We start from the raw sequence: 19,917 nt of genomic DNA, 5'->3' as shown, positions 1-19,917 counted from the left end.
AGTAGAGCAGCATGTAGTCACTACCAAAGATGTACTGTTTTCCAATAAGTAGCAGTTTTCAACTGTACAAGTTCAAGTGCCCGTTTTATGGGATATTTAAACCATTGTCCCCAATGGAGAAATAAGGTGGACTTCTGAAAGCATTCCATCATGTAAAGTCCTCAAACAAAGAGTGGAGGGCCAAAGTAACACTTTCAAAGGTTTGGGCTAAGAGTTCTATAAAGAAAAGTGTTTTCCATCTGCCTGCCTGTCACCTAATACATGCTGGCATGTGCTCCATTGTGTCCCCTGAAATGCAAATAAATGGGTATAATGTAGAAGATAGAAGCATGTGTGCATGTAGAATACATCGACAAATGCATAAGGTCCTGAACATTTGAAGGAGGTTTGTAGTGATATTATTATACAGTATGAATCTACTCCTACCTGATTACCCTGTAAAATGAGGAGAGAACTTTAAACTTGTGTGATTTTTAATATACTCAAATCACCATGACTATGACTCTAAGAAAAGACACATAGTGCAAATTGACTTTTTTAACCAATCCTACTACAACACTGAGATATTAAGAAATGCAGTGATTTTTGGATATATGAGTACTGTGAGTCAGGATGCCAAGTTCCTATTGACCATTTCCTATTGCCTGGTTAGTGAATAACATGGCTAAAAGCACATGTCAAGTTCATCATCATCCATCATTATCATTTCATGCTCTTATCTATTACCAGTGAAGCTCGTGGAAAGAGGCAGTGGGTTCAGATGACTCACAAATTCTCCCCCAAATTACAAGACAATTTACTGGACAAATTACTCCAACAAATTATTGATGCAGACACTTTTTGAACACTTTTTGTCCATTCACGAAGACTGCAATCATTACTGGTGCATAAATCTTTGCCAGTGAGCTGGACAAAGGAAGAATGACGGTTTTCATCTTAAAATCTCAAATGAGATGATAGAGAGATCCAGTTATTAAGGCCACTTTAACAGCACCAGGCTGGGTGGATTCATACTGAAAAGCTGAGGAAAATTGTGCCTGCAATTGTTGACGAATGAGGCTACTGACCTGTGCAGAGCTCTTTTAGAAGAAACAGTACTGTGAAACATATGTAGCTATAAAACCCATTGTATCCTAGAATGGCACCTCCTGGATAAGTAGAGGTCAGATGAGTTACAAAGATTACAACCCCTGGGGGAAAATGTCTGTAACTGTAAGTGTCAAGGAACAATTCATTCACCATCAGTGCCAGGATCGATGCATCCGCCACACTAGAGACAAATTAATGCAGCTGCTCTGTGTCTGAGTTCAGAATTATTGAGCTTTTTGCTTGCAAAATTTGTCCTCTCAGAGGAATTAGGCCTGTGAACGTACATTTATTTCATTACCACAACCACTGCCACAACCGTTATGTTATAAGGTAAACAAAAACTGTACATTTTCTTTTCTTTTCTCTTAGGATCTGCCTTTATATGTCAATCTCTGAACTGGATGAAGTCCTAAATGGTCTCATACCAGTGGTGGGTGGAATAAGTGGGTGGCGTAGGTGGAATTACAGCAGCAACAGTCTCATAAGTCTTTACAGCTTCTATCAGCATTTTATTATGGAGCTCCCTCTCTCCCTCTGTATGATCGAAATGCAATGAAAACTCTTCAAACATCCTTTACTCTCACTTCACATCTCTTTGGCTTTTAATTGTGTCAGGCCTGCTGGAACAGTGTACATGCTGGGGGGATTTTTGTTTTGTTTTCACATTCATGTATTCTGTTTCTGTTCATCGCTATCCAGTAAAACAGTGGTTCCCTGCCTGGGTGGTCTGAGGAAAAGAGAGGGTAGAATAAAGGAGTTGGACAAATATAACCATGTAATATATAATTGATACCAATATGTCCTAGTCCTTCCCACGTTGTTTGATTGACATGGGATCTCTGCAGCACAGAAACTCCACAGCCATTAATGGAGACAACAAATACAACAAACTGACAGCTGATTACTGCAATCTGATTACTGCACTAATTCCTGTTTCCTCTTCAAAATCTATCTGTTGAAAGGAGGAAATGATAAAAATAGACTTAAATTACCTCAACAGTAGCAGTAGCAGTAGTAACAGTAGCTTGTGGCTAAATTCATTTCCGGCAAAACTAAACTGCTAAAAAAAAAAAAAAAACAATTCTTTAAGTCTTCTGCCTTAATGGGTTGGTGTGTACAAGTATTTGATGATGTAAAGCAAACTCCCTGATTGGGATACTCTGTGTTTGTGCATGCGACTGTTTCCTGACGAATGTCACCAAGAAGTCACACGTAACATTTTATGTTATTAGAAAAACAATTAAACTGGCAGCCTGCCTCTGTTCTTAAAATCAGAGAGGAAAACTTACAGCTATAGTTTAAGGAGTTAAGGTTGTATTCTCTTTATATGCTGAGGTGTGCCATTTCATTACATTTTCTAGCTCAGCTGGTGCATGTGGGTAGGTATCATGTGGAAGTATTGCTTGACTTATTTGACTTTGCTAGCATTGCCTATGGGGAGGGCCGGGATCTTTCCTACTAGCACCACCACGAGGTTAAGATTAAAACTAAAAATGAAATGGATAGCCGTGACATTTTGTACACAAATTCATATTCGCCTCAGGATGAATTGAAAAAAACTTTAATCCCATAAACTATTATCTAGTGCCATCCTAAAGTCCATTTTTTACTTTGTCCAACACTTTAGTTTATGTGAATAAATATCTGCAAAATGAATGACATTCTCATCAATGATAATGAGACTATGGGTATTTATTAATTATTTATCATTATTTATTAAGAATGCTATCAGAATCCCTTCAATGATTATTCTGTTCTATAAATCACTCACAACAATCACAGCAAAATATATGCCTTTAAAATGAGACGTGGGAGTAAAGGAGTAGCAGAGGAAACTCATCAATGATATATCGTACATAGACACAGCAATATATGACTTTGATTGTTACTTGCAGTGTGTGTCTGGCTGGCTGCCTTCACCTCCTTTCACTATATAATGTTCTTTGATTATGTATCTAGAAAGTTTGTGTGTGTTAGCTTGACTTTCATCTGTCAGAAGACTTGAATGTTGATATTTTTAGTCTGAAAGGCCATAACAAGAATTGAACCTCCAACCAATCAACCAAATGTGGGAATGCAACATGTGTGTACATGACAGGCTATAATAGCCAGAGAAGGCAGAGAAGCTGAAGGACGTGTTGATGTGAACAACATCCTGATGAGCTTTTGAACAGCCCACGCGTCCAGTTTTCTTCTTTCTTTGGAAACCAAGTCAGACTAATGAATGTACTGCTGTAATGCCTTAATAATGTAATGCCGTATGGCCACAAACCTCTGAAGTCCACAGGTGTTTCAGTGCACTGTGGAGTTTCTGCATATCTTGCAGAGGTAATAACATTCAGAAATGTCACCAGGTAGGAATCCCAACTTCTAATCACTTTTATTATGTAAAGTATGGTATTACATTTGCTGAAAACTCATAATGTGCACTGTAGTTAATGAAGGCAAAATGGCTATCTGTCAGTAGGGGATATTGATTGCCATTAGTGTCGCTAACATAATTTCCTGCAGGGAGCTTCATAGACGCTGCTGTCCTGCAGGCTAAATTCTGTACCGCTGTAAACATTTCTTTTTATTTTGCTCAAAACTATTCAAAATTGGAACCACTTGCGGATTTGTGACACTGATAAAAGCTCATAGATTGATAAGCATAACAGTTACAATCACAACATGAAAACAGGCTGCACCAGCACCTGTGCTTAAACAGCTTGTTTCTAACTTGGCTACAATTTTGCTATTTGCTGTTAATATGGCAGTTTGTCATAAGTTATACTATACAGTATATTGGTACAGTAATATATTCATGTGTACGGCAAGTTCTCTGTTGGTAGAGGATTCAGCTGCTCTAAGGATTGATGATTCAATCCCCGGCTCCTTCCTCAAGAAATAAATGAGAACATTTTAAAAATGAGAAAAATGTGCATTTTTTCCTGCAAAAACTTTTTTTTTTTTTTTGCCTGTTTCATAGTTGACTAAATAAATGAATAAATCAATGAATTCATAAATAAAAGCTACATTTCTTTGTTTGCTTACTTGTCTCTTTGATCTTTCATAGGACTGCTTGCAAGAAAAATAAAAATGCTGCTGACAAATTACTGAAATGCTCACATCCGATCACATCTGTTTTTAGTTATATAGTTGGTAATTTACAGTGCAATTTAGGGCAATGAACACAGACAACCTTGGAAATCACTGATGGTCCCCTGCTATTACTATTAGTGTGTGAGCAATTGTAATTTCATTCATGTAGTAATCACTTATGACTAAAATAATGACTGTATAGATGACTTCCATATGGTTCACATTAATAGCAAGCTATCTGTCCTCAGTAGCAACTCATTGGAAATGAATTGACCAGGGCTTCTGTGCTGCTATAAACACACTCATTATTTGCTTACAATGAGACTCAACTCCCTATGTTTCAGGATGTCAACACCATTTTGAATGAAAATACATTTCCTGCCTTGATATTACAACAAGTAGGAGCCATTGTCCCATATTGTTTTCCACACACAGACAAATCACTCAAACAGATTGTTGCTTGAGCTCAAAGTCTCAAATTATCTGCAACATCAGTGTGCAAGTGGATGTTGTTTCATTTACTACTCAATACCTAAAGTGAAACCGTGTGCATTGATAAAGTCTCCTATGAAGTATTAAATATATGTGTTTCTATCTGCCAGATCATTTCTCTGGTCAGAAGCAGAAAAATAGACACTATACTATATATATATGTCCAGCTCCTGTTGGAACCAAGCAATCTAACATTTGGCAGAAGTGTGACTTTTCAAATAACCTCATCTCTGGCTGACATTCTCACCATTATAAAAAAGTAGAGCTAATTAAAATCATTACTTTCCTGTTCCAGAGAAAATGTCATTTGCAGGTATGTAAAGTCCCACTATTATTGTCAAAAGGCTCAAAGGTATTGTCCCTTCTTTGAGGAACTCATCGTAAACTGAAGTGAAGGGATGATCATCATCTGACCTTTAAGTGCACTGGATGAACGAGTTGTAAAAATGATCTTTGCAGAGAAGTGGTACTGCCCTGTGATAAGGTTACTCAAAGTGACACTGAAAAAGCTGTCGGCCATGATTAATGTGTGTTTTATAGAGGACACATATGTATAATTTAAAAAATTGTAAGAAATTGTAGATTATCTTTTCTTTCTCATAGTCAGTGAATCCCACTAAGAGAAGATCTACTGGTAATAGGACCACAAGGCCTGTATCAGACATACAAGCGCGTGAACAACGTTGAATTAACTGCCACAGAGGTATAGTGAGATGATATTCTACATGGCTAGGAAGTACGAGAAATCTTAATGTGATTTAGTCTGTATTTATAAAATTACTCAGGGGAAGACACAGCAACCTGCTGCAAGAGACAGTATCAGAATTGTTTTCTGTGGACGATTCTGGTGTTTTTGCATATCTAAGCCAGATTAACCCAAATCTGTTACTGTTTACTACTCTGTAAAAAGGTGCCTATCGAATCATTAAATATGAGCAGAAGAGTAAAGAAAAGACAAGGGGGAACGTGATCACAAAGTCTCCAGAGGAAAAAAGACTTAAAAGCCAATAAAAGTGGCTATTGTAGAGTATATACATATAATGCATATGGCATTTCCTGTTCAGGGTCAGCTATAACAAATGTTTGTGTGTTTTAGCCAATTAGCAAATTGGTTCATGCTCTGTTTTAGAGGAGCAACTCATCTTTCTGGCCACAGTTTCAGCGATGCAGTAATGGAGGAGATGATTAGATCGGCATCATGAGTCACTGCACTCTGACACAAAAGTCAAATGCTAAAGCAGATTTATTGTATTAGTATTTAATAAAGTGTGTCATCTGTTAACCTAGTGTATCTCTACTCTAATTAATTGGATTATTTGTGTCTAATTTGTGAATGTAACCTACAGATTTTGTCATTTACAGGTCACTCTAGTGCAAAAAGGATAAGTATAGAGAAATGGAGGCATGAGGAAAAGAACACGACCTCTGCTGCTGAAAGTCCTAGTGGGGTCAACGGGTGGTATATTATCTCTATGATACCTGTAAGCCTGTATGCCCATAAATTATTCATACTTGCCACATACATACTGTATATAGATAAATCCACAGTTATTTACCCTTCCCAGAATAAGAAAGACCTCTTAAGCTGCTGTGCTACATTCAACATTATTGAACAAAGATAACATCGTCCTATCCAGACATAGGAACAGCAGATATGAAAAAAATACACAATAGGTCTCTATAAAGTACATGCTAAATGCTCTACTCTTATCGCTGTGAAACAAGTGTTCTATGTTTAGAGCCATAGGTCAGGAGAATAGTGAGTCAATACTGTGCATTCAAAGTGAAGCGACCGGGAGATAAAGTCATTTAACACACCAGCAAACAAATCATTGTTTTATCACTGTTGAACTGTTGCCACTTGATGTTTGATCCCACTGCACATTATTCAGAAAATGTTTGCAATAATTAGTGTGCAGAGGGCAGACGAAGGAGAAATGGCTCCTGCTGTATTCTGTGAGATTACTACTGCGATGCCCACACAGAAATTATGCGAAGAAAAGTATGGTGCCAGTGGACAGACAGAAGTGGTAGTTGGAGTAGAAGTGGTATTAGTAGACAGTAGCAAAATAACTGACAGAGTGACTCTAAAGATCTAGCAGGTGTAAAATCTCAAGAATAGAGAATTTCATGAATAATGTTTTTAGAATTAAGGGATGGTATAAGAAAACATCATAATAAATGAGGCTTTATGATATCATAGGATACTGTATAGCTTTCTGTCATGATATATGACATTTGTATCCTGAGAAAAACAGTCTGCTATGGACCATTACACATCACCTAAGGTGCATGGATATCTTTGCTTTCTTTATTTTCATTTCTTTTGTATTTTTTTTAAATGCAGAGTACAGTGTGATGCCCGATGACATGGAACCAGACGTGAACGCTAAAATGATTTAGAGGACTTACTTGAGGACATGCGTGGAGCCATTGATCTGTGTGGCTGTGCAAGGAGCGCCTGACCCCAGGATGGATGGCCTGCGGTACCTCTTCCTCCCACAGCAAAGGATGATGAGGAAGGCATGGCGGAAGGACTTGTTGAGGAAGGCGTAGAGGATGGGATTCAGCATGGAGTTGATGTAGCCCAGCCACAGGCAGGCTGCCCACAGCTTGTCTGGCACTGTGTAGTCTATAAAGGGGTCCACCACATTGGTGACGAAGAACGGCGCCCAGCAGAGGCAGAAACACCCCATAATGATGCACAGAGTCTTTGCTGCCTTAGTCTCTGTTCGCATACGGTGGTTGCGTTGATGATCAGCTGAGTCCGCAGCGGTGCCAGGTGCACTGGTACCGGCCCCTCCTGCCCGCTTCAGCATGCTGATCTGCAGGGCGTGTGCGCGGGCCGTGACATAAATCCTCTGGTAGGCCAGCACCATGAGGACCAGAGGGATGTAGAAGGCCACCACAGAACAGGTGAGGGCGTATGGCTTATTGACCATGAAGACACAGGACGTGGAGTTGCTGCCCTCGCTGTGGCGCCGCTGCTCAATCTGGTCAAAGAAGTCACATCAGAGAAGAGTGTTACACAAGCACCCCAAGTCAACAGTTTGATGCTGTATTGTTTTAGGCAATATCATAATGCATTTTTGGATGTCTCATGAGCTGTTTTGAAGCCTGGAGTTTGGCATTTTCAAAATTACCATCTTGACTTAAGAGGCAGGAGAGATGCATGAGTTTTTTCCCCAACTTCTATTTGCTTAGTCATAAGGTAGTCCTGTCCTAAAACATACCCTGCTATATTATTTATTTTCCTCTAAATAGGACCATAATTTTCAAAATGAACAAGATATTGTATTGAAGAAGACTCATTGGGTAATAAATCAAGCGAGCCATACAGTTTGATACAAACAGACTTATTCTTGCAACTAGCAGAGTTGCCCCTGATGGCCATTGGAAAGAATGCAGGTTTAAGATACTTCTTTTCGGACCTGGAAGTTACATCCACTTTGTCTATGGGCAGTATATGGGCAGGCTCAGCTCTATATCATCAGACTTACCCTGAAAACCCATACGGCCCCGCATTGAAGCCACAGCCCGGTTTTGCTCCATTCCTCACGCAGCTTTAAATCCCACTGGGCGCATTTCAGAGGTGTATTTGTCTAGCTGATGAGTTGAATTGCTCAGATTTAGTTGATTTGGTCATTTTGCCATGGTTTTCAGGCTTTTAACATGAACAAACAGACCACATTTCTTATTTTGTCTGGTTTAAATGTGTGTCTTGTATGTATTTACTACTTTGTATGTGTTGTAGCTACAGACAATGGGTTAAAGTAAAGGTGTTTTTCCACGTCCAAGATGAACCTCTTGTCGTCCATGGTGTTAAGAAAAATCCCTGACTGGTTAACTTCTGGCCTGGTGCCACTGATTAAAACCTTTTACTGATGTGATGGTGGTGTGTATGACTGAAAGTCTCCACGGGGTGTTTTACTGTGAAAATTGACCGGATACTCTTTGCTGTTTGCTTGTCTGACTTCCAGCCCACCTCATCTGCTCTGTGCTGCTTGACACAGCTGCTGCTTCCATCAGAAATTGATTGCGTGTATCTTTAGCAGAGCAGACTACATATATATATATATAAAATATAACAGACTACTTGAGCATGAGAGACATTTTTTTTACAATTCTTTAACTCGCAGGAAAAAGTAGGAGTGTGTAGGTCGGATGGACCCACAACAGCAGCAAGGATTTACATACTTCTTTGACCAGAACAGTCAATGATTATCTCTCTTCACTATGGCTATAAGTACTTTTAATTACCTAAAGCATTACCATATCATAACCACAAAGGGGGAAGATGGGAAAATGCTCATATAGGTGACTTTTTTCTCTGTTTAGTTTACATTGCAAAAAGATTCTGAATGAGGACTGATGGGCTGCCCCATTGACTGACACTTTCATTGCTAAGCCACCTGCAAAATCAAATGTGCTGCACTGCTATGCCATGCGATGCCTCCGTACTTTACAACAACCCTCTTTAAATCCTCCATGCTCCTCAGATGAGTCTCCATAGTAAAAGGAGAGCAGCGCTGAGGGAGAGGGAGACTCTGCATGTCACCATTAATCACAGTGAAGTCCTATCCCATTTTTTCCTCTGCTATGATCTAATCTCTGAGGGAAACTACAGCTCAGGGCTATGAGATGAATAACACACACTCAATCCATGTTGCGGCATGAAGGCCACGCTCACTCGTGTGTAAACTGAGGTTGGTTTTATGAATGAGCTGACAGGTTTTAAAGGTTCAGTGATTCCATGCGAGTGTTAAGATTACCTGCCCTGCTGCATGAATGAACACAATGATGACGGTTAAGTAAAAGCGTAAGCATGTAAAAACAGGATAAAATAGAAATATCTGTGCTTCATGCAGGTATAGTTGACAAAGCTCTTTTTTAGGCTTCACAGGTCTTAAGTGTGAGATATTGCACTTGAGCCAAAGGGCACCTTGGAAGTAGTTCCTGTCATTCACTCTGTCATAATCTTTGGAGCATCGCTGTAGACAGTTAAATATAGAGTTTCTGCCAAATAATTAAAAACAAAAGAGAAAAAAAGAAACAGCAAACAGCCATGGCTAGATCAAATTAGAACTGTAATCACAATATGAAACAAATTCAGAGAAGGCATTTCGAGTGGGAGATAATTTGACGATCTCTTTTAAGTCATACTCTTATGTATCAATCTCTTTGATAGAAATGGTTTAAACAGTGCGTCATTTTGTATTATGACTTCTAAATTCAATTGAGAGACCATTTGAAGTAAGTGGGTTCTAACGTTATTTGTTTCCCTAATCCAGATGATAAAATATCTAACAAATTAAGAATATTAAAGGGATACATATTAGCACATATTAGCAGTTTGGCAAAATCTCCAGTGGTGGAGGAAGTGATCAGATTTACTTGTGTAAAAGTAGCAATACTGCAATGTGGAAATAATCTGTTAAAAGTAAAAGTCATGCATTCAATAGATAAATAGATATTAAGATAAAAGTACAAAATGTAATCAAATATACTGCAAGTGCCGATGGTCCATTTCAGAATAATGTATATGTAAGGTGGAGCTAATTTTGGTTAGTTATTAGTTTCTAAATTGTAGTGGAGTGGAAGCATGGAGCAGAGAATGGAAATACAGTGACTCAAAATTGTATCTAAGTAGCCTACTGTACTTGAGTTAGTTACTTTTTAACACTGAAAATCTCTTGACAGTTAATACATTTATATTTTCTCATGATATAAATCTTCATAGTGGCCAGTCTAACTTTTTTGACTTGAATGATGTGATTCTGTCTCAGCCAATCAGAGCTGTGTCTGCCAGAAGGCCATGCAAACAGACGGAAGCAGTAAAAGTAGACAGTGACCTGTACTGCATGTGGGTCTCTGGTGGCACCTGAGTTCTGGTTGTTTTGTTGACTTTTGGAGTTTGGAGCCAGATCTGTCTAGCTATTCAAATATTCAACAGCTCTAATTGGACCCAAAGAGAGACGTTGCTATCGCTGCTGCACAGCATAAGACTGCTGTTGTAGTGCTCTGTGAATGTGTGTTAGAAGGAGAGGAAGGCAAAGATGTGTGCGTATGTGCTATGTGTGTCACTACCAGTGCTGCCAAAAATGAGTCAGCCAGTCCTCCTGTTGACAGCTCGGAAGTAACTTTCACTGGCATTCAGATAGATGCAGACAGGGGTAAGCGAGATTAATAGTCTCTCTCCCTCTCTCCTCACACACTCATGTTGTCATCTGTTTTTGTCCGCACATCCGTCTTCCTGCATCTCTCCTCTTTCTGCTCTGCATTCAGAACAGTCTTGCCTTTAGTAACTGATTTCCTCAAAGTTTTCATTCATACATTTGCACAAAAATGTCCTTCAAACTTTGATATGGTCACATATGTAATGTTTACTACCCTCATGGAACACGAACAAGTTTCCAAATATTCACAGACTGCATACATTTATGAGTTTTGGCTAATTCACATCATGTTTACATGATCATATTCACATGATGTGAAATTTGAGCATTTCTCTCATTTTTGTCTTTTAACAAAGTAAGTAATTTTTTGCTCCTTTCAAATCGAGGGGATATCATACAGGCAGTTAGGAGAAGTGTGGTTGAATTCATTTATTAATGAGAAGTACATTATTGCAAAATTTAGAGGCAACTTTTGCAAACGCTTGGTCGCCCTTCATTTTATTAGACTTTAAGTTGTTAAATGGGCACAACATTCTGAAATGTACTCAGGGGCTTCATCGTATGGTGCCTGATAACAAAAGTTTCAGTTCACAGTCTATACTCTATTGGCAGCAAGTGGAGTAATGGAAAACTGGAGGAATTTGCTCCCTGAGCTTTGTCTTTGGCGACAGCTCCTTGACTGAAGCAAGAGTATGATGAATTACAGTACTCTAGTCCGGAAGATTCACCACTTTGAAATGATAAAATATGTCTAGGGGCATATTTCCTAACAGGAAAAAAATCATTATTGTTCAAATTTCTAATATAGGAATGGAAAAATCCTGATAAGAATTGGTGTACACCTTGATATTAGAGGCTAAAGGTCTCAGAGATTGCTGTGAGGTCTTTAGAGCACCTTCAGATCCAATAATAAGGACCTCTGAACTCCTTTATCTACAGTTTTCTGTATGATCTTATATAAGTTTTATGTACTCAAAGTGATCTGGCCGAAGTAGCTGTTTCTTGTATTCTAATTCAGTCTTCGTTAACTTTTATGGCTTGTGATCCTCTCAAACAAATCAATATTTTGCCCTCATCACCACAAGTTATAGCTTCACTGTAATGAGTAGTTCAACTAAAGGTTGATTTTTTTCCTACTTGGACTGCTTCATTTGAAGGATCTTTAGAGGCTTGAGGGGAATGAAGCACATTACCCAGTATTTAACAAAAAAAAAGCTACATTTAGAGAGAAGTCAGAAAAAAAACCCTAATTTTGTGTAACATAATTTGATATTTCTGTCTCCACATTTCTCACTAGATCTTCCACCTCTGACCAACTTGTTCATTATATCCTCAAGCGTTGTTTCTGTGATTCTGTCTCAGTTTCAACATCAGAATATTTCCCATCATCCCTCTTTCTGTATTTTAGCTTGCATCTTATTTGACATTAAACAAACCTCACTGCACGAACAAGACGATCTTAACAAATGACTCATCCATTAAATACTTTACATTTTCAGACTGAAATAAAGAAACAGCTTGACTCCATGTCTTTGGTGTCAGTGGCCTTGTCCTTTTGTCTGTGTCTGGCATGTTGATGCAGTTTCCATAGCAACTCATTAAGCATCTCTTCCGTCCTGTAAACAACTCTCCTTAGGACTATAATTATGTTTCTCAGCACATGTGGACACTAATTGTTTTTTACGTTTATGTAAAACATGTTTTTATGACTGTTTTTCTCAATTTTGTACTTCCTGCTACCCTCCAGGCAGCTTCATTTTCACTTAACTGCAGTATATTATCAACATAAACTTGTGTATCCTTTGGAGGTGTACAATGTTTCTGGGTCCATTTCTATCTCCATGAAAAACCAACCCAGGCTCCTCAGTGAATCCTTTCCCCTGGTGTACACACACACACACACACACACACACACACACACACACACACACACACACACACACACACACACACACACACACACACACACACACACACACACACACACACACACACACACACACACACACACACACACACGCGCACACACAACAGTACTCACCAGGTGGTCAATGCCAATGCTATTCCAGCCCTGCATGATGGGCAGGAAAGAGATGAAGGTGGGAATAACCCAGCAGCCACCGATCATTAGAGCCACTCTCATGGGCGTCATTTTGTTCCGATACACCAGAGGCTGACAGCAGATAGCGTAGTACCTGCAGACCAACCATAGAAATGGGAAAACTAATTAGCTCATCCTTACTTTACACCAAGGGGTGGCACAGATAACATGGTACAGCATATATAGACAGAAGAAATTTGTCATACATAACTTAATTATGCAGAAGAGTAGGACATAGGCTGTCAAATTGAATTGCCTCCAAAATAAAACATGCTGATAAAAGAAAACTTGGACATGACAGAAAAGTTGTCAATAAAACCTTTGTGAATGAAGTCCTTTGCAAAACTTTGCGAGCAGGCGGAAGTATTTTTTGTCAAACACTTGCAGTAAGTGAACAGTATCAGAGACTTTAATTCCTACAACAATGAATGAGGAGTGATTGCACAAAGGGACACAGCTGAAATACCTCATGTTGTGAACTTGTTTCTTGTGCTTTTTGCTGTCATTCAGTTTCTGTCTCTTTTCCATTTTAAATGAGCTCTTTTGGCAAGACACGAGGGTGTTCGCTGCCAATGCATTTGTAAAAATACGCTAACCAACAATAATGGAGCACTTGAGAGTTTTTAAAAATCAAATGTCCCCCTCACGTTTTCCTCATGTCTCTTTCCCCTCTGTCTTTCACTCTGTCCCTCTTTCATCATCTCTGCCTCCTTTTGTATTTAGGTTTTTATTCCTTTGTTTCTCTATCCTTTTTCACTCCTCACTCCATTTCTTAATTATCTTAATTCTATTTTTTCCTTCGATCCTGTCCTCTTTTACCATGACCTTTCACTATAGCTACCTTTTATGCTATTTCTGAGCTCAGCACTTCTTCCCCATGTCCCCATTTCTAAATCTGATATCTCATGAAGACGGGATGCTCAGTTTGTCAGCTGCAGCTTCGCATCACTTGTCCTCCATAACAGTTATTAGTCCTAATGTGGGGGAATGTGCAATGTCTTGGAGTAGGGCTTCATGTGTAGTTCTTAGCGCCTTGTTCCAGTTTACCAAGATCTGTGTGATGCTGCATGTTGACTGTGTTTTGTGCATTTATATGGAAGTATTGTGTGTCTATGGAGTGGCTGCGTGCTTCACGTTCCATTTATCTCAGGGGGAAGACAACAAAGGCTAATCTAAACTAATCTACAAGAGAAAAATGGAGAAACAGGCTGCAGATACACCTTATCATGTGATGCATCTGAAGCATCTGTTTTTTTTCCAATTTTTTGGGGGGAGTTTCGGCTTTATTTTGACAGGATGGGATAGGATATGACAGTAGAGAGAGAGAGAGAGAGAGAGAGAGAGAGAGAGGGGGGGGGGGGGGGAATGACATGCAGCAAAGGGCCTGGGCTGGATTAAAACAGATGCAATAAGGACTTAGTCTTGCTGATGGTGGTACGGACGTTACCATGTGAGTACTGGAGTGACCAGTAAGCCTTCCTTATTTTCCCATACCATATATTTACCAGGCACAGTAAGGAAATAACTTGAGGTCAAGATTTAAATTAAACAAAAGACAGTGTAGGAAAGCTGACAACAGATACAAATGGACAAACTTTTTATGGCCATTAAACTTTGATACTCAAAATAAAATGTTTTTTTTGGAGTATTCCTTTAAGGAACATTTAAAATCCCAGTAGCTTTCTTCCACTCACTCTGACCCAGATCTGTCTCTTCTATTGCGTTTCCTTCCCTTTTTGTACACTCTCCCTGTTCTTTGCGCTGCTTGCTATATTTCCCTCTTTGATGTCAAAAAGCCAAGCAGCTTGGATTTTAACACCTTTTGTCTTTTGAAACCAAATGGATTTTGCTTGTTTCCAGTTATCCTGCACAGAAATTGAAGAGCACTTTATTTATACATCTGTACATCTACATCTGTCTCACCTAATTTGTAACTCATTGCCTATCACACATATTCGGTCCAACTGTGACGCCAGCAAATATGTGCCTGAGTGTGTGTGTGTGTCTGTGTGACCACAATATCAAAGCTTTTTTTTTCCCAGCATGCTGTCAGGCAGTGATATTGCTGAGACATTGCTGGCGCTAAACTGCATGAATGGATCCCCACGGATGATAGAGAGAAAAATTATGAATGAGTGCACGATAAGAGAGAAGCACTGAGGGAGATGGAATATGAAAAGAGAGGAAGAGGACGAAAACAGGAAGAGAAGAAGACAGAAAAGCATAGGAACAGAAGGGATGCAAGGAATGAAAAAGACAAAGCAAAGGGGAAAAGGAGAAGAGGAAGAAGAAGAAAAAAGTAGAGAAGGATGGCAGGAAGCAAAAGGAGGAAGGAAAGGGTAATAAACAGAAGGGTGTCAGAAAACAGAATGAGAGCGATAGACATTCAGCCCTTTTATAGAAAAGCTCAAATGACAGATGCTGCATTGCTTACTGTAACAAATCCTCTACATCTGCAATTTCACCTGGCCTGGTAAACGGCTGTGTGTGTGTGTGTGTGTGTGTGTGTGTGTGTGTGTGTGTGTGTGTGTGTGTGTGTGTGTGTGTGTGTGTGTGTAGGCACTGGGCACTCAGATCTGTTCTAGTGTGATAGGAAACAGATGAAGTCAACCAACCAAACCACTCAGACCTCCATTACCCTCTAACCTAAAGTCTACGTGTGTGTGTGTTTTGTATGAATATGTACCAGTGTGCTTCTATGTGTTTTTGCATATATGTGCCTTTGCATGTTACAGATATACCACCTTGGCAATGTGCATCCATGTCATGCTTCAATGGGTTTATGATTCCCTGTGCAGAGCTGCATCAAGCTTGCAGCATACAGTTGGTGTGAGTATTTAAGGCGAATCCCTCTAATAATTGATATATTTGTGAGTATGTATGTGCGTGGGTCTACTGTATCTGTGTTTATTACTTTTCCTGCCATTTTATTGTAATTGTAATTGTAAAGAGGTATAATCAGGCAGCGAAAGTGAACACATCTGTGTCTGTGGACTGCGGGAGCGTAGGAACTTTAGATGGTAAATAAGTCATTCAAAGTAACAAAATTACAGGGAATTAGCCCTTTCTTTACAGATTTATGAAGGTGAAAAGCTAGATTTCTTTTTCTTTTTTTTGAGGCCAAACCAGAGCTAAAAGGTGAGTGAATATTGGTTTTGTTATCATCAGGTGGACACAAACATGGCTGAAAATGAATACTAATGTTAGTCTGTGTTGTATAAATATGATGCCATTATGATACGATTACTGCAGCTTTGGAAGTATTTAGAAGTATCCAAATATTTGAATAATCATACGTATGATAGACAGTTTGATTACAGTACTAGATCTCCGTTAGTTAAAGCTTAGGAGACTTACACCCAAACTCATCCTGTCCACAGCAGTTGAATTTACACATTTTTATAACCTTTGCTCATCCTCAAAAGGTCAACTGAAGACTGTGCTCTGCTGCAGCAGTATTAAAGCTAATCCAGTTTATACTATCGTCAGTCACTATTGATATTTTGCTGCCTCCCCTGCAATGGTCCTACCTCATTACCTACATGCAGTGCATGGCATTTCACAGGCATCAGTAATTTGGAGTGGCTGTGTATACTGTGTGTGGTCTTCATGCGCTGTGGCATTAAAAAAGGTCAAGAGACCCTTTCTATTTGAAGTGACAAAATAGTTGTGTTGAAAGGTTGCAAATGGATTCTTTAAGTGTGGATGGGGAGACCTGAGTGACACAACCCCCCCCCCAAATGTCTCCAACACAAGCATAAATTCTTTTTGTTGAATATAAATGTCCATACACTCAAATACACACTCACACAAAAGCACAGCATGCATGCACACCACAGATGCTTAAACACATACAAAGACTCAATAGTATGCATAGATGCATTAGGGCACATACACACACTCTCACCCATGTTAACCTGGGGAAGATTAGAAGCAGACGTAGCACGGTTGAATGGCAGCACGTCCTAACCATGAGCACTTTAAATGGTTCCTGCTTCCTTTTGATCTAGAAAGCGTTTCTCTCTGTTTATTTCTGACATTTTTATTCAAACATTATTCATATGGAAGCTGGTTTCTGAGAACAGCCGAGCCCAAAATATGTTGTTGCATTCCACGCACACACACACACTGCTGCGGGACAGAGAATGACCAGTTCAAATCCTCCCCAAGACATCCATCATCCAATAGATAAAAAAAAAAAAAAGCAACTTTGTACAAATTGCATACCAGCTTCAAGGAATTACTAATTCATGAAATTGTGAAGACTCATTTGTGAGTCAGTTACCACCTAGATCACCAATGAGAAAACAGTCTTGCTATTTTTTTTTTTTGCTTTAGCTGATTACACTGATTTGATCCACCTGGGGTGCCAGGTGGGTGCAATCAAATGCAGTTAATTACATGTCAGAATAGAAGACCAACACCACTCTGGGTCTCAGTGCTGAGAATGAAAAAAAAAAAAAACGCAGCCATAGCCTAAAGAAACTGGGTCAAAACGTGATTTTTAGTGACAAATTACTTACAGGTTTGGACATTTTTGACAGCAAATGAGGTGAGAGTTGGCTCAGTGTCGTGCAGAAAAGCGGTATAAAGGAGACCTCTACAATGAAATGAGGAAGTCATGCAAGAGGCCGTTAGCATTAAAATAGATTTATGTAAAAAGATGTCTTGAAGTTTTCTAAAAGGCATTTGCTGTTACAACATCATCAAGACTCAGTTCGTGCTTTATGTGGAAATACATTCACTTTCCTTGGGTTAAATGACTTTGCTGTCTTCAGCTCATTGTCTGTTTACATCACATAGCCAATCTTTGCTACAGTTCATTTCTTTACACTATAGCTTTCTGCTACGAGCGGCTGACTCTGCATCACAGAGTCCTTTACATAAATGCTGGGATTTTATTTCATTCCCTTTTGTCTCCTCCTCCCCCTTTTTTTCTATTTACAGCACTGATTTATTAATACACACTACTTTATCAGACAGTAATGTCAGTATTCAGTATCAGTATCAGTATTCACCCTGCAAACTTGTAAAAACAAATAAACGCCAAACAGGTTGTGCACTTCAAATATTAATGAACCATATGATCATTGATATCCACCGTTACTGTACCTCCAGAATATTGATTACAAATATAAAACTGTGCAGTTTTGCAGTGGTTACATTCGTCTGTTATATGGCCCTAAGGTAGAAAGTGTTCCTTAGTGTTTTGGGGAAAAAATGGCAATTTAAACTCCATGAATTCAAGATTAGTTTTTAAAACATTAATTTCAAGCAAACAACAGTTCATACATTTTAGTCCAAACATTATTTGGTTTGGCACTCAATATCAATTTCTATAATCACTTAGTAATAGTGAGTGATCCCAACTATTAAACCATGCAATTACATTCAAGATCTTTGTAAATCTATGTCTTTATTTCTTTTTCTGCATATTCTCCTCTTTTCCACTGTCACTTTCTTTAGCTATCCATTGAGTTTTCCTGTGTTTCTGTCTCAGTCTAAATGTCTCCCTCTATCTTAACCTCTCCACTGAATGCCTTTGTGTTAGAGCATCCTCCTTGTGGGGGTTTTGGTATTTTTAGTCTTAATTCATTTCCATTCAGCCCTTTTCAGCATCTTCAGTTTACAGAGGATGAATAAGAAGCTTTATCCCGCAGCTGTTCACTTATTTCCTATGTTCTCTCACTTTCTTTCTGTTTTCTTCTCCATTTCCCCTCCTTTTCTCTCGATATCCATCTCTTTTCTTTCTCTTTCTCTGTCACGCACACACTAGCTTGTGTTGTCTGTCAGCCAAGTTCTTAAAGGAGAAATACACCGGAGGCAACAGATGTTTCTTTCTGCGCACTGCAAGCATCAAGTGATGTTTAAAGCTACCTCTTTCCCTCTGCTTTCAGCTTGTTGTTGTTTTCTTTTCAATGCAGTGTTTTTATTTTTTTCTGTTTGTATCAGCAGCCACAGTGACCTGCTTCAAGTTCAAGGTCTGCTGAGACGAAAGCTACAAGAAGCTAAGATCCAAATGAGGGAAAAGGTAGAAACAAGCACAGGCGTAAATAATAAAATGAAAAATGTCTGAATCCCATTCAGCTGCTTTGATTTCAGGGTACTGTTACACTGTCATGGCCATGGTTATGGGTGAAAATGCTTACTGTGAAAAGGACCTATTGTAGGTCTTCAAATGAAGGGCTAGACCCTTCATTTGAAGTCCTACAATAGGTCAAGTTCAAGTCAAACGGTGTGTCTACAAAAGGCATTTCTGTGCCTCAATCCAAAGTATTGCCTCCTTTGTAGACACAGTGTAAGAAAGCCTTCGTTTTCTTGTTTATTCACTGGAGTAATAATGTGTATAAATGCCACAGGTGACTAGAGGACACGTCTCCCCCAATGAACAAAAGAGAGAAAATTGACCTATCAATCTATTGAAACAGGTTGAAGTTCAAAGTTGTCTGTACTTAATTACACTAGGTCAGGTGAAGGCACCATTCATTGTACTGAACGTAGCGGCGTACCAACACGTGCTTGTATGTGCGTGTGTTTGCGTAAACACCTTTCTGGTAAAAAGAGACCATGGAGGCAAAAGTGGCGGACAGAAAGCAGATTTATAAGATGCGGATTTGAAGTTGGCACCTAGACACTGTATTACTCAAAGCACGCTCACATAGCAATATTGTAGGCAGCATGTGGATGTTGTATTGGACATATACAAGAACATGATTTTAGAGTTTGTCCAGAACAGGAAAAAATTGTTTGTTTAGACCTTGGCTGGCAGCCAACCGCCATATCCAAGCTGTTAATCTGAGGTCTGTCTCTCTCTCTGAGTGAGCACTGAAATGTTTGACAGACTGCTTTTGAATGCAACCACCTTTTGAATGCAAGTGGTCTGGTGTTTGATTCAACTGTAGGTGGGAAAATTGGGAAAAAGGCAGAAATGTATGATTTCCAAACAACAATGAGTCAAAAATACAAAGTCCTAGCCCT

General features: G+C 39.2%; 1 protein-coding gene across 3 annotated transcripts in view; it reads right to left on the bottom strand.

The window, feature by feature from the left end:
* Positions 1–19,917, bottom strand: part of htr4 (5-hydroxytryptamine receptor 4) — a 151,542-nt gene that overhangs the window by 35,753 nt on the left and 95,872 nt on the right. For all 3 annotated transcript variants that reach the window (XM_070836645.1, XM_070836647.1, XM_070836646.1), the window contains exons 5-6: positions 12,880–13,033; positions 7,075–7,655 (exon numbers count right to left, since the gene is read on the bottom strand). In XM_070836645.1, coding sequence (XP_070692746.1) covers positions 7,075–7,655; positions 12,880–13,033 — 735 coding nt within the window. The remainder of the gene's footprint in view (positions 1–7,074; positions 7,656–12,879; positions 13,034–19,917) is intronic.

Source organism: Pempheris klunzingeri, chromosome 9, assembly GCF_042242105.1.
Source record: "Pempheris klunzingeri isolate RE-2024b chromosome 9, fPemKlu1.hap1, whole genome shotgun sequence".
Lineage (NCBI taxonomy): Eukaryota > Metazoa > Chordata > Actinopteri > Acropomatiformes > Pempheridae > Pempheris > Pempheris klunzingeri.
The sequence above is the reverse complement of the archived record's forward strand: the minus strand, read 5'-3'. Positions and strand labels throughout refer to the sequence as shown.